This window comes from Rattus norvegicus, chromosome 18 (assembly GCF_021556685.1).
Source record: "Rattus norvegicus strain SHRSP/BbbUtx chromosome 18, alternate assembly SHRSP_T2T, whole genome shotgun sequence".
Taxonomy (NCBI): Eukaryota; Metazoa; Chordata; class Mammalia; order Rodentia; family Muridae; genus Rattus; species Rattus norvegicus.
The window spans coordinates 54369489-54396272 of NC_141551.1; the positions used below are offsets into that span (position 1 = coordinate 54369489).

Consider the following 26784-nt stretch of genomic DNA (forward strand, 5'->3'; position numbering starts at 1 on the left):
TTCACTTATTGTATTATATCACTTATTGTCTCTCATGTTTAAATATGCTCTTAACTCACACGTAGTCAGCAGGAACAAACGGGAGCATGAAGTGGGTTCACTGACTCCCTTTGTGTCTTCCCTTCATCCTACATCCTCTTGCCATCTGACAGGCTTCTGTTAGCAACTGTCTTTCCCCCACTTACACTCTCTTGTCCTGTATGATAGGCTACTCCTTTACCATAGGTCTTCTTCCCCGAAATGCTGTTTTCTTAGGAAAGCTTCATTTGGCCACCCTCTCTAGCCCTTTGTCACCACATTTGCTTCTGTAATGGTACTTTCTGCAATTTGTAATTTTTAAAGTATATCGGTATGAACCCGTGATTTTTAGACACTTTTTTTTTACAGGGGGTGTTTGTCTGTGCCATTGCATTAGAATGTCAGATTCGTGAAGATATGGATCAATGTGGTTTTACCATAGAACCCGTAGGTCTTGTGCACTGTTTGCTGTATACCAGCCCTCCTATACGAACACTCATAAAGAGTGCTGGATAGTTTTCAGGAAGATCCAGGGAACAGAACAGAACAGAGTGCCTTTTGGTAGACTGGTCATAAACCAAGGGTTTAAACCTTCATTTCATCCCCATTAGAATACATTTTTCTCATGTTTAGTCATTCCATAGACAAGTCACATGATTTATTAAAATAACGATAAGCAATGAGGTTATAATAAAATGAGTAGGGGTTGGGGATTTAGCTCAGTGGTAGAGCGCTTGCCTAGGAAGCGCAAGGCCCTGGGTTCGGTCCCCAGCTCCGAAAAAAAGAACCAAAAAAAAAATGAGTGGACACGAGTATATAATGATCAATCTCGTTAAGTAATATAAACAAACAGCAAATGGAATCACTAATCCCAGTCATGAAAGCCTTGACGTTTTGGAGAACAGCTTAAGCCAAGCAGTTTGTTTTCTCCCATAACCACAGACCCTATCAATCCCAACTGCTTCATTTGTTTCTTCAACACAGAGGCCAGAGCACAGCTATTTGTCATCAGACACATGCTTGAGCATGTGTGTGCAAGTACGCATGCGTGTGTGCGTGCATGTGTGCATGTGCTTGTGTGTGCTTGTACATATATGTGCTTATACATATGGAGGCAGAGTACAGCCTTGGGTGTCATTTCTCAGATTCTATTGATTTTTTTCTGAGAAATCATTGTTTCTCACTTGCACCAAAACTTCACTAATTTAATTTGCTCAGTAAGGTATCCCCACCACGGATCTGCTTTTCCCTGCTCAGCTCACCCTCCACCACAGCACTGGGATTACAAGTATGTGCCTGCCACCCGGGCTCACTTTTCACACTGGGTCTAGAGACTGAACTCAGGCAGGCAAACACATAGCTGAGCCTTCTCCTCAGCCACAAGGAAAGACAGTTTCAATCTGTTTTAAAAATTCTTATCTCTATGGCATGTCAGAGGAAATATTAGGAAAAAAAGCGCACAATGGTTTATAAGAAAATGGAAAGAGAGAGCATATGTTTCACTGTTAGGAGAGGAATCTGTTCTTGTGTGTCACGTAAATAAAATATGACTGTGTTGAAAGGACACAACACAAGAAGCCAGCATGAGGAACCCTGCAGTGAAATCTATAACCCTGTCCAAGAAAAGATAGAGAAGACAGAGACCGAAGGGCTTTGTTTTTAAATGCCAACCACATATGCTATCCGGTTCTGGAGGGGCCCTGGGCTTCATTCTAACGACCTTCCCCATTGCATCATGCCCCCAGCTCTACTGACATTGCATTTTCTCACAGATGCCGCTGCAGATCTGGTCCCACATAGGACCTTGCCTAGAATGCCTCTTTAGGTCCTCCCACAAACCCTGGCACAGTTATCTCCTCTTCCCTCAGCAACAGGACCGTCTGAATATCAATTTTAACTCTCATGTAGTTCTACTTACATTCATATACATATTCATATATAATATTTCTCACTATTATTTGAACTCAGACATCTTAACAATATACAACCTCCTTCCAGTTTTATTCTGACATGTTTTGAGGTTGCTTTAGGTTTTAAGCTCTCTTATAAAGTGTTTAAATTAGGCACTCTTTCATAGGGCACTTGTGGGTTTAGGGAAGGTTTCTTCATAGAAAAAGTCTTTAGTCCCTGAGGCTCTGTCACTTGTTCTTAGAGACAGGTCTATGTCTTATGTAACCGTCTCTTTATTCTTAACCTTTGCTTCTTAGGTGTCTATCCGGGAAGCTATTAGGCTATATTCCAGTCTTGTTTTATAATCGTAGAATAAAACACAGACAGAGATCAAGGAGGTAGGAGATTGTAACTTGAACAATTATTCTGCAAGGCAGGCTTTTGAATCAGATAAATGGTCCCTTCTTTCCCCTTCTTGATATGCAATAATAGGCCTTGGAAGCCTTCTTCACAGTGAACTGAACCTGACCTCTGCTTTGCAAGGCTGGTCCTAAGAAGATTTTTCTGAGCAAAGGGTTGAGTGGCTGAGTAGTTAATGAAACCAACATGCATTAGGAAGATAAACAACTATCATTTTAAAGCACACATAGAGAAGCTTAATGCTATTCCAAAACAAGTCCTCAAATGTGAAAGGAAGTAGGGTAAGATCCAAAGCTGTATGAATTTGTCTAAACCTACATCCTGTCCCATGATGCATTTGTATGTACATCTGAAAGTATATAGGTAGGCATGTACACGTATGTTAATTGACTAGAAGCAAATCTGTATTCACACTCACATGTAACATTCTATATGGGACAGTTTCTTTCTTTATCTACATAAAATATTCAGTTATTTAAGATTTCTATTGTTAAGTTCAGACTTAAAGACAAACTGAAAGCTTAAAGCATTGTCCCAAACCCACCATGGGGACATTATTGGGCACCTAATACTGACAGAGTCTGTTGATGAAACCCTAAGTTCTCTTGGAGAGCCAGTAAGCCTTTGGCAGCAAAGGGGTCTGTCCACACAAAACCACTCAGGATAAAGTTCAGAGCCCTCAGCAAAGTGTGTTTCTCCTCTGTATTGTGAGGGATAAGTTCTGGCCTCGCTGTTGATAGCAAAGCTTGGATGGCTACCATCTGTGAGGTGCTGTGCCTCCAAATCCTTAGTGCAGAATTTTTTAAAGATGAGGATTATTTGAAATAACAATTGCATGGCAAGCTTAGCTTTCCGCACACAGCCTCCCAAAGGCAATGTGCACTCGGGGCCAGGCAGTCTTTGGTTTGAATCCTGTCGTCACCATGTGCTGGTTTGTAATCTTAGGACGCAGTAAATCTTTTGGAAACTCACTTTTGCAACTATAAAACTAGTGAATTATCAAGCGTGTTCCAAGGTCAGTGAGTAGATTAAGTGAAGTAATACATATAAAGTACTTGCCACATAAAAATTCCCTCTTCTGGTGAGTGTTTAAAAGAAATGAGTTAAAAAACCAACATGTAAGTGACTGCATATAGTTTTAGCATGCATGTGCTGAAGAGAGACTTTGTCAGCGACTAAAACTGGGTCCTTTGAGAAGAGGGAATGTTAATTGAGTTACCTCCCTCACACTGGCTATTGGGCATGTCTGTGTGGCTCTGTTTGTTTAATTAATGATTGTTGCATGAGAGCCCAGTGCATTGTGGGTGGCACTACCCTTTGGCACTTGGTCATGGGATGTAGAAGAAAGTATGAACTCTCCTTTAGCTCTTGCCTCCAGATTCCTGCCTGGGTTGAGTTCTTGTGTGACTTCCCCCAGTGAAAGACTGTGATCAGAACCTGCAACCCAAATAAACCCTTTTCTCCTCTCGGTTGGTTTTGGCTAGAATTTTATCACAACGACAGAAAGTAACTGGAACAAGGGGTCAATAGAAAGTAGATGGAACCATGAGAAGAAATAGGCACTCCAAGAAGTGTTAGTTCAGTTCAGAGTGAAGGATGATTCACAAAGTGAGATCATGGAAATGAAAGACGAAGAAAGCAGATTTAACAGGAAACAAGATTACTGGGGTGGAGCATTGGAATGGTCTCTCTGTGAGGGCTTATCTAAGCAGTGTGTTCTAAAGGCAGAGAACATGGTCTGATCAAAGATTAGCTTTGGAATGGAGACCGAGGCCTGTTTAACACATACTTGGTACATCAGCTGGCATTTTCACTGTGCTGATGTTGTTCAAGCAGCCATGTCCTTGAGGTTTCATGTCAGCCACTTCTCTTCAGGGCTTAGGAGACACAGTTTAACAGCTGCATCCTGAGCCTTTGCCTCTTAAAATCTGCTCTCCCCTTGTGTGACTTTATCTGGGCCTTAGGTGTGAGGGTTGCATTGCAGATGTCTTATTCGGAGGCTGAGCACATCGCTGCCACTTATCCTGTACATTTTGGCCACCCTGTTAGTTATCTCTGTCTGTAGCTCCAGCTGTTGCACGAAGAAGGGTACCATGCCTAGATGAAGGGCTCCAGCTGGTCAATGGCTGCTGGGACAGGGCCAATCAGTTTCCTTTAGGAGTGAGTGCCTGTGTAAGTTGTCTGACCCCACGTGGTCTCTCCTGGACATAGGTACATATGCGCATTGCCGAACAGACTCCAGAGGTTGTCGCCACATGTGCCTATCTAGATCACGATTGGCTTGTAACAATAGTAAAGAGGAGACTAGGAGTTTGGAGAGGGAACAGTGAGCAGTGGGATGGATTGGGGTTGGGAGAGTAAGAGATGTGGATAGAGTGCTTGTGTATGAAGCTCATACAGAAAAGGAAAATTAAAAGTACTGAGATAACAGGGAGTGGGGCGGTGAACAGTTCGGAGTATTGGGAAATTCTGGCTATCCCTGTAACAATCCCTGGGTCACAATTTAAAGGAGCGGCGTTGATACAGAAGGTTTGAGTGAAGATAGAGTAGCCAGTAAAATAAAGGTTTTTTTTTTTTTTTTTTCCAGAGAGCAAATTTAGAATGATGTTTTAAAACTGGAATTTATTTTGGAAATTTGGAGCCTTAGATGCCGGTCCTGGCTATATGAATTTTAAGCGGGTCACGCAACGTTTCCAAGGTGCTGTGTTCTTTGATTTTTAAGCTGTGGGTAATTCCCGGCTGATCTCCGGGTGTCTCTCTATTATTATACTTTTATGATTCCCTTTGAAACTTCTTGGCTGTGAAGCAAAACGGAATGACTTTTATAGTCCGGTTGCCTGAAAAGTTTCCTCGAGATATTAGTTGGACATATAAGGAAGGTGGCATTGGAAAAGCCCAGTGGAAGAAATGAAATCTGGATTTTCCCTAGATGAAGTAATGGGTGCAGCCAGCCCGCCGGTGTGTCCTCTTTTAGTCCAGAGGATAGTAGCACACGGGGTTAAGAGCAGGTCTCCCTGAGGGTCCATGCAGGAGGGGCCCTTCTGACTGAAGGCAGGAGGCTACACACTGTCCCACAGTCTTTCTTCCTTCCAACGCCCTCAGGCAACTTAGAGTAAGCCAACAGGACAATAACTACATCAGACAGCGTGGTGACGGAAGTGTGAGGTGCTGAAAGGCCAAGGAAGGCAGTGGATGCTTGATGAAATGTTAGGGTCTTCTCGAGTTAGAAGAAATAAGAGCTGTGCACAGAGCCAGAGATATCCTGGGCTGAACGTGGTTTCCGGCATGTGTCAACATGCAATGATGCACTAATTGTTATCCTAAAACGCTTCCGTGTAATGTTTGTTCACACAGATAAAATGTGTTCACTGTGGTGATGTGAGGTCTGAGTAGTAAAAACAACGTGGGGGAGACCGGCGATTCCTCACACACCACCTCTTTTCATGGCTTTACACTGTGTATCTGTGTTAACGCTTTTGAGTTTATTCTCTGAGTCTATAAGGGGGGTGCTGAAATGATGAAATCAGAAAGATCATTATCTTATGATGGTAAAATAGCATAACTATGTGTGGGTTAGAAATGTATTTCTGGACAGATTCATATATGGATAAGGAATACACAATTATCTGACAAAAGTCACTTCAGATTTTAATTAGAGCAAAATATCATTCAATTAAAACGCAAAGTAAAACTTGAGACTATCATTCTGGTTAAGCTACGTTTTATACTCACATTTTAAGAGAGAATGCTTTCCCAGCCAGCAGAGGCGAGCTGTGTACTCACCTCTCCCCTTAGTGCCGTAGTCTGAACCACTGCTCTACCTGCTTTCCCAAGGAGGCCTGCCAGCCCCAGGAACATCCAACCAGGAGCCTAGCTTAACTGTCTCCTAAGAGGCTTCATCCAGGAGCAGATACAGGCAGATGCAGAGGCCCACAACCAAACATTAGGCAGAGCTCAGGGAGTCTTGTGAATGAGTGAGGGGAAGGATTGAGGGAGTCAGAGGGGTCAAGGACATCACAAGAAAACCTTCAGAGTCAACTAACCTGGGCCCATAGGGGCTCACACTGAACCACCAACCAAAGAGCATGCATGGGCTGGACCTTGGCCCCATACACGTATGTAGCTATGCAGCTTGTTCTTCATGTAGGTCCCCTAACAACTGGGGCAGGGGCTGTCTTTGACTCTGTTGCCTGCTTTTGGATCCCTTTCCCTAACTGGGCAGCTTTGTCTGGCTTCAGTGAAAGAGGATACACTTAGTTCCTCTTCAACTTTATGTGCCAGGGTGGATTGACACCCATGGGGAGGCCTCCTCTCCTCTGAGGAGAAGGGGGAGTAGTGATGGGGGTAGAGTGTAAGGGCGGGACTGGGAGGGTGAGAGGAAGGAGGGACAGAGGAGGGAAAGGGCTGCAATCAGGATGTAAAGTGAATATATTTAATAGAGAAGAACTAGATTTCTAATCTCACTAAGTAATTATACTTCTAAATATACATATATATGTATCTATCATTTCTAAATATTTTCATGGTTGTATGAGTTTTTGAGGCATGGATCTTATACCTTAGATGATGGAAACGATATCGAAGTTCTGTTAGTTTCTTTCATATTTAATTATATCAGATTCAATTATGTCACGTTGGTAGTTTAAAACTTGCCATGGGAGGCATAGTTACCCCATGGGAGGCATCTGCATGACTCATTGTTTGTTGTATTGTTTTGTTGACTTAATGGAAATGTCACGAAATGAATGCTCGGCTGGTTTTGATAATGTGGGGCGTCCTGAAATTGTTGCTGACCATAGACCTTACATGGAGGAAATAACTTTAAAGTTTGGTAATGCATTCTTCTAGTGGTCTAAAGCTGTTGTCCAATTCTCTGACGTCAGTCACAAATGAGTTACACATCCTGGTGCCCTGTGTCACTTTCACCTTAAGCACTAACATAAATTGAAGAATTCACCCCAAATTCCTATTGGATTTATCCGTGTTTGTCGATTATAAGAGCTCAGCAAAACTTTAACAGAAGTACTCTGGGAAAATCAGTTCTTGCTAAGGAATTGATTGGGTCATGTCTTTTGTTATTATTTGTAAGTTGTGTCACACATACCATTCATTACATTGGTAGGTAATGTTTTTTAAAATGATATAATCTTTAACTTATTTACTTACGTATAATATAAAATACATAACGTACATATACAAAAATAAGTAAGTAAAGCCAAACAATACAAAATCAGATTGCACGGAGCACCAGATGTTTGCCTGAGATGCTGTTACAACCACATCTTTACGCCAAATCCTTTACCCTTGTCTTTCTTATTATAGCATCTTGATTTTTTTCTCGAGTGTACCTCATTTTGGATCAGTAGAAATGGGTAAGTGTAAGACAATCAAACAGTAGGCAGTCTTTTTCTAACCAGGCATTATCAGACATCTTTTTGACGTGTTGCCTGCAATCTGTAACCTGTCATCGCCCTGTGCCTCACCCCGAGAGCAACAGCCTCAATTCCTTATTGTCCAAACCCTCTGCTCTTCAAGACCCTTCTACATCCTGAAATGACAAGGACTTTATCTCATTATCCCCAGCTCATATATATATCCATATATATATATATATATGGATATATATAAAATTATTTTATATAATAGATTAAGAAAAGCTAAATCAAGTTAAGTACTTCATGTTTGTAATATTTATATTCTGTCCTATTCTTTTACTTAACACAGTTTCCCCCGATTCATCTAACTTGCTACAGATTGAATTTTCTTCTTTTTGAGGCTGATTCACTGAATACTCACCAGGTTCCCTTTATTCCTCCTTCCGCGGATGCGTACTTAGACTGACAGGTATAGACAATACTCCGGTGAGCATGGGACTGTGTGTTTCTCTCTGAGTTATTTCATTTCTGCACACCCAGGAGGGGAATTGCTAGAGCACATTTTAATGACACACTCTCACCTACACATCATATTTACTATTTAATATGTACCTACCCCATGTTTGCTATTAGTCTCAACAAATTCAACAGCGCCACTGAAGCTTTACCTAGAGATAAAGAAAAGTGTGAGGAGAACCAAGGAAAAATGAGATGGAGGCATGAAATGGGAATAGTTGAGTAGCTAGGAGAGAAGTGGCAAGGGAGTTAAGTCATCCAGGGCGAGCAGTGTCACACTGCTTCTGAGCCATGTGAGTTTTTAGTGAGGTCTCCATTACATGCTTAACATCTCTTAAGGAGTTTCAAATTAATTTGATCAAATGGAAGAGTTACACTTGATTCACTGAAGCAGCAAATTAAACAGCAATGACTGTTGGGTGGTCAGAGTAACTTTCTGGATGTAATTAGAATAGTCCTGTGGGTTGCCAGGATCAGTATTGCGGGGTGGAGGTGGGTGCCTGAAAGGAAACTCCTATCAGTGACAGCTTACAAAACAAGTGTAAGACACAGGCACTGGCAACAGCTGATTTTCACATAAGCAATGTTAAACTGAAAAAAAAAACCTGAAATTCTTTTGAAAATGTTTTTTAGTTTAGTGTGTGCTGTGTGGTGTGTGTGTGTGTGTGTGTGTGTGTGTGTGTGTGTGTGTGTGTGTGTGTGTATGGTACATGTATAGAGAGGTATATATAGAGGCCAGAAGACAACCTCAAGGCCACCCACTTTGTGTAAACGTGAGTGTAGGGTGTAGGTTGATATATGTGTATGCATGTGCCTGTTAGAGAGAGAGAGAGAGAGAGAGAGAGAGAGAGAGAGAGAGAGAGAGAGAGAGAGAGAGAGAGAGAGAGATCTTGCTCTCTCCCTGGTTTCCTGAGGTAGGGACTGAACCTGGGGCTCATAGCTTCATCAAGGCAAACTGGCCAGCCAACACTCAAGATTCACCTATCACATCCTTCCCAAGACTACGCCTTTCTCTAGAGTTGTATAGGCAAGAGCTGCAACCGCAGCTTTTGACACAGATGCTGAGGTCTCAGGTGAGCTGTGCTTGCAGACCAAGAACTTTATCCCCAGGCAGTATGCCAGCCCCTGCTGTTTTCTTTTAAAGGAGGGTTCCTCAATGGTTTGAAACTGGCCAACTGGACAGGAGTGTGGGGCCAGTGAGCCCTCTAAGAATCTGCCTTCCTCTGTCTCCCCAGGGGGTACATCGTCGGTCTAGAGGTTTTTAAGTGGGTTTTGCAGTTCAAAGCCAGCCACCGGCACTTGTGGGGTGAGCATTTTATTAAATAATAACGTCATTCCCCTGAAATTCGTGAAATCAAATAATCAACAGGAAGTGTACATTGCAACAGAAGGAAAGGTAGGAACCACGTTAAGTCTTCAGGTCACCTTCTGATATTATCATACAGTATTATTTCAAAGTAATTTGGGAAAGAACAGACGTGATGGCCACACAGCGGCACACTGTGCTGCCAGTTCACACTTGGTTTCATATGCCAGCACGAAAGCAATGTCTGCCGAACACCGGGTCGCTCAACAGAGAGGTTAACAGGGGTTTGTAGTTATTCACAGCTTGTAAAACCACAGTGTAGATAAAGCCATGTATTTTGCTAGTAGGAAAGAAAAATAAAAACCTCTCTCTGAGGACACAGAAAACCTGAAGTTTAATCTAAGTTGGTATCAGGAATGATAACAGACCAAAACTGCAACATGTGTCAGGGTATAGGTTTCTGGTCTCTCATGGAAAGTTCCCCAGTCTGACATTTGGTGCTAAACGTGCCTCAGAGGGAGCTAAGTCTGGCACACAGTACTTAGACTGTAGGTGTGCACTGAACAAATGAGTCACCCTTATAATTATTCTAACATTTTTCTTCTTTTTAAAGAGGCCATTTTGTTTTTCTTAAAATGACTTCAGATAAAATTTTAATGCCCCAGAGGGCCTATATTATAGTTTCTAATCTTTAGCCAAACAAAATGTAACAGAGAAAATATATACGTTTCAAGCTATACTTAGCGTCCTGATTGAGGACCATGGGATGTAATGTTTGGGTACTTACATTTAGTACATGTGTCGTGATTATTGGAATATAAATAACAAGGAGCAGGTAATCAGTAGGTTTAATCAGTAGCAGGGTAAAGATATTCACTGTGTTTTCAATACCCGTGTGTGTGTGTGTGTGTGTGTGTGTGTGTGTGTGGTGTGTGTGTGTGTGTGTGTGCGCGCACGCGCGCGTGTGCATGTGAATTCACGATAATTTTCTTACAACTCCATTGCTAGTTAATAAGTCACGGCACTTCAAAATCAAATTGTTATTTAGGGGCATCCCATTTTTCATGATACTACATATAGCTTAATATTTTAAGGCTCATAGTTATGAATTTAGCAGTTTACAGTCTGTCGAGAGTGTCTTAGATTATGAACTCAGAATTTAAGTGAACTTGGCACGTTTGGGTGAGATGTGTAACACCATGACTCATACATCGGTTACATGCTGGCTGAAAGCATGAGTGAATCAGGATGCTACACCAACCTAGGACCCAAGCATAGCACTACCCCACCTCATCATGCCCATCAATTCCTAATTCACACCACCTAGTCTCATTTGTATAGGTGCCTAGATCTTTAATATGTATTAACTTGGGTAGTTTTATTTTGTACTCTCTTTTTTTATCATCAAAATGACAAGGGAAAAAAATTTTAAGAGTCCATGTAATTACTTTAAAATTCAAATGAAAAAATGTGTGTAGACATTTTTTAATATACACACATACCATTCTAAAGACTTATTAAATAAAAAATTACTCAGCGTTTTCGGGGTGGTAAATCTGGATTGAGGAGAAAACAACTGTATAATAATTCTTCAGAATTTTATTAATCGTTTGAATAACTCAAAACTGATTAGACTTTTATTTACTCTGGAGTATCTTGCAGTGGGAATTTGATAAAGAATAAAATGGAGTAGTATATACTTATCACTTTGTGTTTCTTAATAGAACATTTCATGCCCTCTAATAATGAAGCAAAAATTACATTTGAAGTTATTCGCTGCAAAAATGGAGAGAGTAGATACAAGCCCTTAATTACTGAGTCACATATTATTTGTTAACTAATTTATATGTAGTCGATGTTTTGTTATCTACTAGGGAAAAGGCCATGAATATTTTAAAATAGCACATGGTCTCCTAAGGAAAATGCAGCTTTTTTTTTTCCAGAACCAATGTAGTTTTTATTAATTTTCTGTTTGGAAACATTACTCTTTCTGAAGAAATTATTATGCTACTGAATATGTGCACCAAGCAAAACAAGCTATCCATTTCACATAGTTATATGTAGTTGAATTAAAAACATTATATAAATAGAATATTTCAGGAAAGTTATTTCTATAAAAATTGCATGCTAAAATGTTAACATTGTTAAATATGTTATTTATAGCTTGGGTTATAGACTTAAATAATAAATATTGAAGAGAACCACTTCTGACAGTTCTGTGTTGGGTATTAGTTACAATGCAGTTTATAGTTCAAGACGGGAACACAAGTGCCCGTATAACAAAAATACAAACTGTTCATTTGTATTGATCCCAACTACATTTTACAGTGTTTACGTTTACAGGCCCAATCAGGTAAGTCTAAAATCCTGTGACATGAAATTTGCGCTTGAACGTGAGGTGCTGACGTTCGGATTCATTGTGAAAAGTTTCTTAAGGGTTTCGTGCAGAGTTTGAGACATCGTCTATGTTAATTTTGATGCTGTGTGCCGTCATTTGCCTCAGTATTTTACATGGATTACTTCACTAAGTTGAGGTTGTCAAGAAGTTGGACTGTGTGGTGCCTGCAATTAAAAACTGCCTGCTGTCGCTGGACATGTTGTTCATGTTAGTGACCCCATGGGTCTCTCAAAGTCAGTCTTTAACATTCCAGGATTTTTACTGTGCATCTGTTGCTGGCGTCTTGCCTCCCACCCACACAGGCTCAGATTAACTAAATGGAGTTCATACTGGTGCAGTAAGTGCATCGAGATGAAGTCATACTATGAGAAGGTGGCTGGCTTCCTAGTGGGGTTGCAAAAATAGCTTTGCAAGGAGTTCGTGTGCACATTTGTTAAAGAAAACAGAGTGTGGGTGTGGAATCTGAAAAGCAATTTCTTGACAGTATTTCTTAAGTATCTTTCTTTTTTGTGTGTATGTGTGTGTGTTATGTGTTCCAGATGGGCTTTATACAACTCAATGAGGACTTCATATTCATCGAGCCATTCAATGATACAATGGCCATAATAGGTCACCCACACCGTTTATACAGGCAGAAAAGGTCCTCAGAAGAAAGAGTCACAGAGAAGTCTGCTGCTCACCGCCACCACTGTGGTGTCATTTCAGGTAACTCTTCCTGAGAAGATTGAACTCAGTGTGCACTCCGAAGTGAATTCTTGGAAACATTGCCTCCCCCGTCTATCCATACCCACCTCTCCGGATGTGCACTCAACCTCCCCTGTCTCTTGATTTATTTATTATTAAAAAGGAATCCAATTTGCTCAATCACAGTTAGATACATTAGGTTTACTAGTTGGTGTTTTGATGCGGCACTGTGTATTTCAATACCAAAAGATGAGAGTTTGAAAGTTCTTCAAAGACCGGCATAGGACCTACCCTGCCATGTTCTTGAACCGGGAAGTCTTCCTGACGTTTTCCCATTGCACATTAGAAATGACTGAAGGATTTCCAGCCTTCTGAGTGAATACTGTGAGCTCAAAGCCTTACTAATCCACCTCCAGGAGAACTATGGAGATTTTGCTCTACCCTGAGTAGAAGTGTCCTGTTTTCTTTTTAAACCCATTAAACACCATCTTGGAATTTGAGCAGCAGACCAGGAAGGAAAATAAAAAATGTATACTTTCAATATAGGACCTTTTAGAACTCATAAACATTCTAGCCCTCAATGTCCCATCATGTTTAATCTGTGGCATCACAGGTATAGTAATGTGGTTTTCTTCGTTTGTTTACTCTCCTGTGACCTTTTAGGCAGAAATCTGTCACATTTGCAAGAATAGAAACTGTACTGAATGGCACCACAGCCAACATCGGAATAAAAATTGCCCCAAGCAGGCCCCTTAGACATTTAATGTGGACATTGCAGTAAGTTGAGAAATGTTTTTTATTACAAAGTGAGAAGATACGAGTTTAAGAAGGATTTCCAGTGTAATGAGTTTAAAATTAGACTTATGGGTTCAAATTTAAGTGTTAATGTAGTTAATGTACAGGATATAAATTCTAAAATCGACTATGGTATTTGAGGCTAGGTTTATGAAGTGTGAGAGTGAGTAATATTTGCAGAGACCACAGCTCTCTAGGGTACTCATTCAGTTTTAGGAGAAAATATGAAATACTTTGTGGAGCAGGTTTGTTTTATGAAAATTCATATCACATATGAAAAAGATCTTCAGTGGTTTGGTGAGATGGTTAATATCTGGTTCATTGTACAAGATAAGAACATGTTGCAGAAGACCAAGCCTCGTCCCTATTTTAGGACCTGCTAATTCAAAAGGAGGGCAGAGCAGAACAAAAGTTATAGCATTGAGGACCAAAGAACGCGTTTAGTGTTTGAAACTAAACACAATAGCAGCGGTAATTTTGCGATAGCCTGTTGAGGAAGTTTGCTTTGTCTAAATAATCCTGAGAATCTGTACCATTTAACTCCAGCACCCAGATGAGCTCCAGCCTTTAATTACTCACATTAACAAAGAACACAGTGCAGGTTTTGTGTGCCATTGTTCACTGAGGCCCAGAGTTTAGAGCGTCCTTGATTTCAATAGGTTAATAACGCATAAACACATGATTCATACTTGGCAAACATTCTTCACAATGTTCCTGATATACATTACATAGTACATATAATATGCATAATATATTGACCTATTTGGACAAAACACTTGCGTGCAAGGACAGAAAGCTGTCAGCAATCATATGACTGGTTGGGCTTACCTAGAATGGGGAGCTCTGTGTTTGGAAAGCATTTTAAAATTAGCTACATATGAAGTGTATTTATTTTCTTTCTATGCACTGTATTCACAGCTACATTTTACTTTGTACTCCAAGCCTACACATTAGCACAATCACATGACATAGGCCTGGAGAATGTCACAGTATTCTTACAAAATAGATTTATTTCAGCTTGGTCTCTTTCCCTCATCTTGCCGCTTTCCCTCATGCAAATGTCATATGTGGATTATGGATTATGTGTCTTGTGCTGATTATATTAATTATTTTTTCACAGACACTTTCTTACTATTCTATTTATATAATTTCTACATGTTGCTGTCTCCTTTCCACTCTGTCCAAATTGCCACCTCAACTTCATGGTCTGATCTTTTTACACACACACACACACACACACACACACACACACACACACACACACACACAGAGAGAGAGAGAGAGAGAGAGAGAGAGAGACAGAGAGAGACAGAGAGAGAGAGAGAGAGAGAGAGAGAGAAAGAGAGAGAGACAGAGAGAGGTGGGGGAGGTATCATCCTGGGCCTCTCAATGTACATTTTTTTTCACTTGGTTCACAGTATATGCTCAGCCATAGGTATAGGGGTTGTATAAATGCATTAATTATGTCTGAGCATCACACGGTCAGTTGAGCTCTGCTTTTTAACCAGTTGTGGCTTTCTGTAGTGTGTGTCATCTGCTGCCAAAAGGAGCTTCTTTACTAAAAGGCGAAAGCTCTACCCGTCTTTGGCGTGAGGACCTCTGGAGTGCGGCTGGGAAGTGGACTGCTTTCGGGAAGTGGCAATCTCAAGAGTCTTGGCTCATCTGTCATTGGTAGTTGGCATGGATTATTGTATTAGGAACGGATTCCATCCTATCGAGCGTTCCTTATGTTCAATTAGACAGCTGTAGTTTACCCCCAAGAAATAAATGTCACTACTGTACCCTTGTGAATGTCTTGCTCGGCTGGCTGGTCATTGCTGTGGATCAGACTCTTGATCTGTCTTTAACAGCTTGCCTGAGATATAATGTAAAAGAGAGGAGGATAGAAGAGTCTAAAGTCAAGAGGCATCAGGTTTGAGAATCGCCTTTAGTCACCCACAGATTAGTATTCAGTGAAATTTATAATTTTATATCTATCTTCTGTATCAGTGCTGTGGAAAGCAACTACGTAACTCACAATGTTGTAGAGCTGAGAAAATTCCTATTTCTAAGAGGTGACTAAGATATTGTTTTACAAATGAGTCTATCAAAAAATTATATTCTATAGTGATAAGTGTGCTGAGAATCTGAGTTCATAAGATTTCTTAAAGTTGGGGGTGGGGTGGGGGGACCTGGGCAGCAGGAATGCTGTGCACGAGCTAAGACAATGAGGAGCCAGGCTGCCTGAGTTCACATCACCATGTGAGCTCGGGGAGCTTACTTCTCTAAAGGTCCATGCAAGGTGGGAACAGGATACCTGGGTCTCAAAGCTCTTCTCAGAATCGAATGTGCTTACATGGAAAAATGAAAAAAAAATGTGTGCACAGTTTTTGAATGTTAATGGAGCAAGGGCAATTTGGACAGAAGAAGCAAAATGTAGGAAAGCGTAAAGTCCTGAGAAAGCATTAGCTAAGGGGACTGAAGCCACATGTCTGTGTTTGAGGATATACGGTCCTAGAAAAGTAGTTGAGCACTGGATCATGATGACACTCATGTGCTCTGCAAGTGACACACACACATTCTCTCTCTCATCTTCACTGTCTGACTATCTGTCTGTCTGTCTGTCTATCTATCTATCTACCTATCTATTTATCATCTACCTACCTGCCTGTCTGTCTGTCTGCCTGCCTGCCTGCCTGCCTGCCTGCCTGCCTGCCTGCCTGCCTGCCTGCCTGCCTGCCTGCCTGCCTGCCTGCCTGCCTGCCTGCCTATCTATCTATCTATCTATCTATCTATCTATCTATCTATCTATCTATCTATCTATCTATCTATCTAAAGGTTTTATTTATTTTTATGTGCATTGGTGTTTTGCCTGCATATATTTCTGCATGAGGTAGCCAGATCCCTGGAACTGGAGTTACAGTTAGCTATGAGCTGCCATGTGAGTGCTGGAAATGAACCTGGGTCCTTTGGAAGAGCATCTAGTGCTCTTAACTGCTGAGCCACCTCCCCAGCCCTACATTGTCAATTTATAAAGTTTAGCATTGGAGAATGCTAGCATGCCTAGTACGTTGTAAGAGAACCTGGGCATTTATGGGGTTGAAAACGAAAGTCCGAATCTACAGACAACTCAACCAGGCCATATTGAATAACTTTCTATACTCTGTCCAGCATGGCTGTGATGACTGTCAGTGTGGGCAGATGTTCAGGGTGACACACACTCTATATTTTTCTCTATATTATTGAATTCCTCCTCTTATGGGAAATGTGCTGCAGCGGTTGAGTGTATGGCCACCTGCACATGGGCAGAAAATGGTCTGAAGGTTTAGGAAATGAGCAATGTGTGGAGCAGAGTTGCAGACAGTGACAACATCAAACGGACCAATATAATAAAAAAGATTCCTTCAGTATGCATAACTTTCACACACAATGGTTAGGTTGTATGAGAGAGAGTCTTGATATGACTAAGAAACATAGAATATTCCAGATAGTCCACTTACAGATAACCTGCAAAAAAAAAAAAAAAAAAAAAAAAAGGAACAGAGGAAGCGGAAGCTGGCGTATTGGGGCTCTCGCTGTTGGTGATAGTAAGTAATCTATCTCCAGTCAGCACAGGGAAGGAACCCTCTTTGCCTATGTTCAGCCCCCACTTCCTGTTTCTATCTCTCGGATTCTCTTGCTTCTCTGTCCCTTTTAAGTGCTTTCTATATTTACTTACTGCTATGTAGACATTTCCCAGGATGCCATGTTTGCTTTGCATATGGAATTTCATTTCCTTAATGAAGGTGATAGAATTCAAATTGACTGGTTAGACTCAACACCACTTATCTCCAAATTCATCCCCATTTCTGCGTCTGCCCTGGACTTCCAGCTCTGATGTTTGTCTTCATAAGCCTAAAGCTGAAGCTATGGACAGAGGCTACATTTTATTCACAGTTAAAATTGGGTTCATAGCTATAATGTTAACTTTTTATTTAAAAGCTGGTGTAGAAATCCTCTTATACTTTATAATAGGTCAATACCACCCTTTCTGTTCCTTACATCTTAAATTTAATTTTAACACTAATTATGCCCTTTTTCTCACCTGAAGTTGACTTATTGTCAATTCTAGAAAGTTTCTGGAAGCCCTTAAATAACCATCTCTTATGGTAATTGTTGACATTTTAAATTGAGAAACAGCATTATTTTAATACCTCTTCTGATTATAAGCCCAGGAGTAAAATCAAGTAGAATAGAAATGCCAGCCATGGCTGAATGGCTTTTCTTTGTAGTCAGTAATAGGACATCTCCTTTGAAAGGAGAGTCAAAGCTAAAACTGTAGCACACAGCTTCCTAACAATGAGAAAACCAGTACTGATGGAAAGAGTGACCCTTGGGTAATGAGTAGAAGAAAGGAACGGTCTAGCTGCTCTGTTGACTCAAAGTTATAAAGTTTTAAAATGCTACATGAAAATCTGCTGTCTTAGGACAAGCTAGAATTCTTGGCTCAGTGGGAAGGGAGCTTGTTAAAAGATGAATTGACATCTGGCTATACTCACCTTTAATATTCAGAACCCCTAAAATTTCTCACAGTGCTACCTGTAGGCCACGAAAGCAGATTTCTGTATACTCTGGTAGTTCCTAAAAATGTGGAGAGTTTATTTTATGTGAGGGAAACACTCTGTCCTCTTTTGGAGCTCTTTGTGTGGTGAGGGATACATATGCCAAGAGAGTAGAACAAGTTATAGATATGAGAGTTTGTAATGAATAATTCACTTCACAAGGGACATCCTTTTGAGGGCAGTAAGAGACTATGCTAATATTTCCAGGGAGGCTCTAAGTTGCCATAGTAAATTATAGTAGTTTGAATGAGATAGTGTTTCTGTCTCCAACAGGGTATAATTCAGAAATTTTCAGAGAGCTGGGGCAAGATAGTAAGTCTGCTCTGAGACACCATCTAGTGTTCCCACATTCTCTGCCCCCCTTACTGCTTTCCATGCCTTACCCCAGTATTATCCCCTGTAATATGTACCTGAACCCACTCCAGTTTGTCTGGATTCTAGCTCACTGGGATGGAACCAAGAGAAAGAAAGACAAGTAATTTTGTTTTCACGATGACCTTATAGTCATCAAAACCAACTCTCCCCATACTCTGCCCTTGAACATTTTGCTGGATTGTCACATGGTTGAACATCAGGTTGAATCATGCTTCTGGTTGGACAGTCACAAACCCACCAAGAGTTAGGAGTGGTGGTGTTGCAGGGATGAGAGTAGATACCTAAATACAATTGTCTTTGCTACGCACCCTTTCTAAGACCAATGAAAGGGTAACCACAAGCCGATAAAAATGTGGCTGTTCAAACAGAAGCAGTGTCTTTTAGTCACTGTGTGCGTCCATGTTCATTTTACGGCTGTAGTGAATGAATGCTACACAGAGCGTGCAGTTTCTCATTTCTATTCAGGCCAAGAGTGGTTAAATGTGAGCACATGCATGGCTTCTCGCGACACATTTATTAGGGCTTCACTCTGACAAGGTAAGTCACTTCATAAATAAGCTTGAAGGAATGTTCCTTGCTGTAAGGAAGGTTGGAATCTATAGCTATAGGTATAATTTACAGCACGGAAAAACCACACAGTCAATTTTTAAGTGTCCTAGACCAGAAAACACTATTGAACTCAATTTCTCTTCCTGTCCATTCTTTGGACTTTGATCCTCAGAACTTTGGAATTCTTTTCTAGAACTATTCTGATTGCATAAGATCTAATCTTATCAACAGGTTCTCTTACACACACACACACACACACACACACACACACACACACACACACACACACACACTCTTTTTTTTTCAGAGCTGAGGACTGAACCCAGGGCTTTGCAAGTGCTCTACCACTGAGCTAAGTATGCAACCCCTCACGCACCCACTTTTTTTCTTGCCACTTTGCATGGCTTCTTGGGATGTTGCCACGTTCACTTCCAGAACATAAAGAGCATTATTTGTTTTTGTTTTCATAATACTTGCATTTGTCAACTGACTTTCATATGATATTTGGATAAAACTCATTTTATTAAGTAGATATTTAAATTTCTCTTATTACAAGGAAAACGAAAGAGTAATTATGTGATAGCTGAAGGCAGAGAGCTCAGTAGCTGTTGTCTTGCCATCATTTCGTCTTAGATCTCAAGTCTGACTCGAGTGTCTAGAAGGTAGACTAGAGGAGACCTGGAGGTCAAATAATCCAAGATGGAAATGAATCCTGAAACTGACAAATATTAGCAGTAGAATAAGCGGTTAGTAAGATCAAGCCAATCAAGCTGCAGTCAAGGCACCTCATGTGAGTAAAACGGTTTGCTATAAACCAGTATGATGAATGGTAAAGACGAGAGCACACTCCCAAACCCCAGCAAGCTTAGACATCCAGGGAACACTTCCAGTTCAACCAAAAGGTTTTCTTCACATTTCCAGAGAGTCCACAAGTTGTGGTAAAGAAATATAGAAAATATTGGACAACAAGGAACACGCTTTGTGTGAAGGAGACAACATCAGTTTAGAGTTTTGCTTTCATTGTGACAGATGTGACAACTGATAACTGAACCAGTCATACATCTCAGTTGGGTACATTCCTCCCTTATGATCAATACCTTGATTTCTATCTCCAGGACTTGCCAGTCCACAGACAGTCTCAATCTACCTATTCTTTTATCACTGGCTTATTCTCTTTGCAGTATAGCATGGTTTTTGAGAGTCCCCTGTAATAGCAGTTTTAAAGTGACAGTTTTTCTTTATCCCTAGACAGCTCCCAAATGAATGAGACAGAGGCTATAAGATTTATTTAATAAGCATTACAATACAGTAACTGGGCAGTTAGTAATCTACTCTAATAATCTATTCCAATCCTCTGAAGTAACCTGGCTACCTCCCAGTCAAAATCCAAGAGCTACTTGCATTTATTGTTGGTCTGTCTCTCTGGGTTTCACTCCTGGATCACTTCCTCATTGTGGATCGCCCCTTCCCTTCCTTGCCACCCTCCTTCCCTCCCTCCTCCCGTCCCTCCCTCCCTCTCTCTCCTTCACCTGGCTGGCAGAATTCACAACCTATCGTCCCTTCTGCTCAGTTATTGACTGGTCAGTTTTTACTGATAATAAGAGAATAAATGGGGAGCAATGTCTATAAGCATCAAGACCTGAGATTCCCAGAATAAGCATTGCAATGGCTTGTCCAGATTGCATCCAAATAGGGGGACAGGGGAATCAACACATGAATAACAGAAGGACAATCTTCACACAGTGCAGAAGCATATTGCACCTCCTCCCTCCATACATTTCATTTTATAGCAGTTGTTTTCTTTCCATTCTATCTGGTGTTCCACTGGTCTCATTAAGTAAATAGGCTAAAACGTAGACGGTCATGTGAACTTTTAAGGACGCTGTTATTCCGAATGACTCGCCCATGGTTTGTACTTTCTCTGATGGGGGTGTTTGAGACACGATCATTGCGTACGCACAGTTTCATGTTAGTAGACCATGAAAATCCATTTCTCAGAGTGTTTCTTTCCAGTTGATGACCAGCGTCTCTTGGATTGTTGATTGTGATATCAATAAAAATCTTTGAAAATGTGAGGACAGACACCAAAATTCCAATCAGCCATTTTCTTTGATATATGTAACCGTTTTGAAAAAACACCACACCATGTGGCTGGAGATTTTCCACCCTATGAGCATTCCTGTGAGCATTCACGGTCATGTCTCTTTCATTTTACTCATTATACGGATTTTGACTCTTTTCCATTCAGCCTTGTGGTTTCACATTGAAACACTTGGTTGAGGCTCTTCCTGTACATAAATTAGTCCCTCAGAGGTTTTACGTTTTGACCAACAACTATTCAAGCCTGTTGTCTATGTTTCAGTTTGGTTTTTTTTAATTGAATTGGAATTTCTCTTTGTTTATATAGTCTGGAAATACAGGGCAAATGTCTCCCGTTTGGGTGCATTCTTTTCACTCTGTCTGTGGCATGATTTTATAAAAAGTAATGGTTAATATTTCGTGGTCATCCTTATAAAAGTGTCACGTTTTCAGTTGCCACTCTAGTCCAGGAACATTTAAGGGATCCTGATTACCTTGAAGTCTAACTTTTATTTCACTCCCTATAAGTTGGAATCAAAGCCTTGCATCTCATTTACAATGATTTATTAATTAGAGCCATTTCCCCAGGATGCGCAAAGCAGTTGTTTTGGGTACATTTTTTTTCTTTACAAGTAGGCCTTTCTTTTGTCAATAGGGTTAAAAAAATCACTAACATTTTTTGTTTATTATGTTTGATGTAGCTGCTTTGTTAGAAATTTTACTTGCATACGTGGTCAGGAACCTTAGGAAGAAGATGGTATTTAAAGTTCACTTTACAGGAGGGGAAATTGAGGAGGCCTGGAAGGCAAAAGTACCTTAATACAGCAAAGCTTTTCATCCAAACACCAGTCCACAGACCTCTGAGGTTACGTCTTGTAGGATTTTGCTTGGTCTTGATTTCTTTCACGAATGATGACTTTAATAGACATACTGAAAAGTTCACTTCTCTATTGCAGATAAAGGAAGACCAAGGTCTAAAAAATTAGCAGAAAACAGACGAGAAAAACGGTATTCCTACAAATTACCCCAGGATTACAACATCGAGACTGTAGTAGTTGCAGACCCTGCAATGGTTTCCTACCACGGAGCAGACGCAGCTAGGAGATTCATTCTGACTATCCTAAATATGGTAGGTGAACCTTAAGAGGCATGAAAGGTTGTCAACGAAACTCTAAATAGAATCCAGCCTAAAGGACTTCTTTTTGGACATTGAACATAGACCTCATTTTCTCTGAAAATTAACTTATCCCTTTCTTTGATTAATATGAATAGAGATAGCAATTTGATATCCTAGACACATCAAACGGATGAATTGCTAATGATATAGCAAATGGCTTTCCATATGTTGCTTTATCTTAATAACTTTGTTGTTAATTTTGAGATGTGAAACTGTTCATTTCTATTTTTCCTCCTTTCCTTTCTCTGCTTCAGCCTTTATTTTCTGTCCTTTTGCGACCTTGTTTATATTATTAGCAATACTGTTGTACTGGTTTATGTGCCTGGTTTTCCCACCAATGGGATGGAATGATTATAGGGTGGAATAAAAGTGAATGTCAAAACCCACTTAACTCAAGCAAGTATGCAATTTTAAAGAACAAGTGTGATTCCACAGGATGAGTAGTACCTAAGATGTACTAGATACAATTTAAACAGAGTGATTCCCAGGAAGGGAAAGATGATGGTCAACTTCTGGGATGGAGAAAACACTTTGTATCTAGAGCGCAGGGGATGATTATCAACACAGCAATCCTGTGACATATTTTACTGGCTGAACTTTCTGAACCAGGAAATGCTAATGAGCAGTGGCTTTCACGGAAATGTAAACAGAGCTATTAACTGAGAACACAGTTTACTGTCACTTGACCTCTCCCCCAGGGGACAGTTTGTCTGACTTCAGTCCCATCTTTCTGCCAGTCTTCATCTGCATTCCAAGACTCTGCTGTCCTTGGCCTGAGCCAGCCTTTAGCCTCATCTGTAGAAGTGCGATTTTGCTGTGTTAGACATATGCTTTATAATACATATTAAATCATTTTAAGTTAAAAAGATACATTAAAAACTAAGAAACATTAAAACGTCCTGTTGCCTATCAACTTTTAAAAGAAGGTATTTATACTAAGTTGAGATTTTTTTTTCTATGTTTGGACTTGAACAAAAATGAACCGCTTTCATTTAATTTCAGAGTTCCAATTTTTATTTGCTTTTAGGTTTTTAACCTTTTCCAACACAAGAGTCTGGGCGTGCAGGTCAACCTTCGTGTGATAAAGCTCATCCTTCTCCACGAAACACCAGTAAGAAAGTTTTGAGATTTTAATTCGATTAAGTGGGTGGGAAATTGCACTCAGGAACTTTTAAGTGAGGAGTATTTTAGGAATATTCTTTTATTGCCTTAAAAATCCAAAAATATCCACTGAATCACTCAAAGTATACATAAAACTGGCCTTTGGTTTGGGTTAATCCCTCGATTTTATTTGAAAAATGGAATGTTCTTAGTTTCCAAGGATGCTAACAACAAAGTCTAACTTTCCAAAATGTAATTTTAAGTTATTTTAGAAGACAGCTTTCTTCCATTATTTAGACATATGTGTTGAAGGGGTTTATTTTCTTATCTGGATTGCAACAGAAATGAAGAGCAGTTTATGCATCACTCTGGCTAATGAAAAAGCACTAATTAGATATCAGATCTCTGCATAAGTTGCAGAATAATCTATTTTCCAAGCCTAAAAGATCAGAGGTTTAAATATTTCGTTAGGACTCTTCGATTTTCATGATAACTCTGCACAGGCTATGCCATGACACCTTCGCAACGCTCAGCTTTGTTTGTTTCGTGTTGTGTTTTGCTTGAGCCCAGGTTAAATGAAGACCGATTGCCCAACCTGTTCTAATTAACGCCACATTCAGCAGTTGGCAGTAGTCATTCGGGAAGTTGCCCTAGGATTAATGAATTGATTCATTAATTAGGTGTATCTGATAGTAATCTTTTGGAAAAAAATGAGAGGGACCTCTGTTGCAGGCAGATCTGTATATTGGGCACCATGGAGAGAAAATGCTGGAGAGTTTCTGTAAGTGGCAACATGAAGAGTTTGGCAGGAAGAACGATATCCATTTAGAGATGTCGACGAGCTGGGGAGAAGATGTTGCTTCTGTGGATGCTGCTATTCTAATAACAAGGTAACATTGCCAAAGCCAATTAAGTCACGTCCTTAATTCAGCTTCTCTGCTGCAAATTCCTTCCTCCCCAGTCCAAAGCTTTTGTTCTAGGATTTCTTGGCATGATGATTCTAGTCTTCTCCATCCATTTATCATTAAAGCTTCCTGTTGTGTGGATACTGTTGACAAAACATTTGTTAGTTAATGAAAATAAATCACTCACAACCACTGATATGAAAGATATAGCCACTGATGAGTACCTTAAAGCTAAGGAGAAATTTGGTAGAAATTAAGTAAGTACTTAGAGCATATACTGTATGTTTTAGCTGTCGCCGTACGAAGTAGCTTTGTAAGGAGAGTTCAGTAACTTGTAACGGGGCCCAGCGGAGGAAAGACTTTCTGTTGTATCTCTGGCTAATTAACTGTGAGTTGCTTTGTGAATGTACTTAGCATAAACATTTGTAATGCGGGAGGAAGGAGAGTTCGTAGCTTTGAAAATGGAGAACAGCGTGCGACAGTATGTCCTGTGTCTGTTCTCTGTATTAATTGTCAGTGAGTTTCTTTTGCTCCTCGTCAAGAGCTAATGAAAATGGACAAGAAGTCATCATATGGCAGTGATTTAATTTTAGGTCAGCAAATTTATCAAAATTTCATATCATATCAGTGGCAGCGCTATGATTTCTCTGAAATAAACCCATGTAATTAGTGATAGTTTCTGATCAATTATATCCAACAATTCTTAATAAACTTTTCATAAAGAAAAACTGTATGGAAGAACATGTGTAGACTTTCGCTGAGTGAGTGCATGTAACTGGCACCGGACTTCTGTGCTAAGCAGCCACGAAACTGGAAAGTTTAAGTGCCAACAGTTTGAAGTCATTGGAGTATAATCCCTAGTAGAAGGAAAATCTACTAGGGAAGCCCTACAGCTAGCCCAGCTCTTTGAGGACAATTTCTCGAGTGATAGAACAGCCAGGATCTGGGTAGATCACTGGAGTGTTTCTGTGACTACCAGAGAACAGGGCACTGTGCAGGAAAAGGTGCCAGGAAGTGTGGTGTGCTTGTCCTCTGTGTAGATTGAGCCTGTCCCAAGTTTCCCACAGTGTTATTACCATGGAGTTCAGATTTTTAAAGAGATGGAAATAGCTGGGTGGCAATTTAGTCATACCTTTTCATAACTCTCAGTGTTTACCTAAGAAAAACACAAAGGCTGTGCTCATCAGAGTGGACACGCAGAAGGATCTGTTCTGACTGAGCGCACTCCTTGATGTTCAGTGGAGACTGAGTTCTCCCCATTTACAGGGGGATTGGGAATCCTTTCAGATTTTTGGTAGATCCTCCATGGGAGGCTTGGAAGACAGAAACAAAACAAAAAGCAAGCAAAGCTCCCCAAGCTCCTTCTTTTAAAAGGTTGTTTGGTCATGGTGTCTCTCTGCAGCAATAGAACACACACACACATACACACACATATACACACATACACACGCATACACACACATACACATACACATACACACATACACACGCATACACACACATACACATAGCCATACACACATACACACACATACACATACACACATACACACGCATACACACACATATACATACACATACACACATACACACATACACACACATACACACACATATACACATACACACACATATACACATACACATACACACACATATACACATACACACTCACACACACATACACACACATGCATACACACACATACACACACATAGACACACACACATACACACACATACACACACATACACACACATACACACACATACACACACATACACACACATACACACATACATACACACACATACACACACACACATACACACACACACATACACACACATACACATACATACATACACACACATACACACACATACACAAACATACATACACACACATACACATACATACACACATACACACATATACACACGCATACACACACATATACACACATACACACATACACACACGCATACACACACATACACACACATACACACATACATACACACATACACATACATACACACACATACACACACACATACACACACATACACACATATACACATACACATACACACACAAACACACACACACGCAAACACACACACACATACACACACACACACACACACACCTTTAAACGAAATGTAGAGAAAACCTTGACAGTAGTAGAAGACCTTTAAAGTAAGCTGTCTGGAAATAGACTTACACTATCCCGAACAACAATTCTTAATAAACGCACCAATATGATTGAATAAGAAGAAGACAAGTTATTTAGGACTACATTATGAAAAATGAAAGACAGCATTCCTTAACAACTGAGGTATACTAATCAGTGCAGGTCCATGGACTGAAATATGAAAGGTACAACTGTGTAGAACAGAGGAAATAAAACACCCTGAACGTGTGGAGAATTGACTCCTTAAATACAAAATAGCAGTAATGAGAACAAAACAAGAAGTTGCTGCTGTGTTATTCATCTTTCTGTTGCTGTGACAAAATGCAGGTGGTAAGCAGTGAGGTGGATCTGGAAAGAGCCTTGGGGGAGGGGACAGGATGACCCAAACCCATTGCACAACTCTCTCCAGGAACTAGTA

The 26784-nt window shown here is 40.3% G+C and overlaps 1 protein-coding gene across 4 annotated transcripts in view; it reads left to right on the forward strand.

The window, feature by feature from the left end:
- Positions 1 to 26784, forward strand: part of Adamts19 (ADAM metallopeptidase with thrombospondin type 1 motif, 19) — a 184616-nt gene that overhangs the window by 30943 nt on the left and 126889 nt on the right. For all 4 annotated transcript variants that reach the window (XR_015642391.1, XM_087593120.1, NM_001108433.3 and 1 more), the window contains 4 exon segments: positions 12463 to 12628; positions 21942 to 22114; positions 23190 to 23273; positions 23996 to 24153. Coding sequence is in view for 2 of the 4 variants with exons in the window: in XM_087593120.1 (XP_087449246.1) it covers positions 12463 to 12628; positions 21942 to 22114; positions 23190 to 23273; positions 23996 to 24153 (581 nt within the window). In the remaining 2 variants the exon portion in view is untranslated.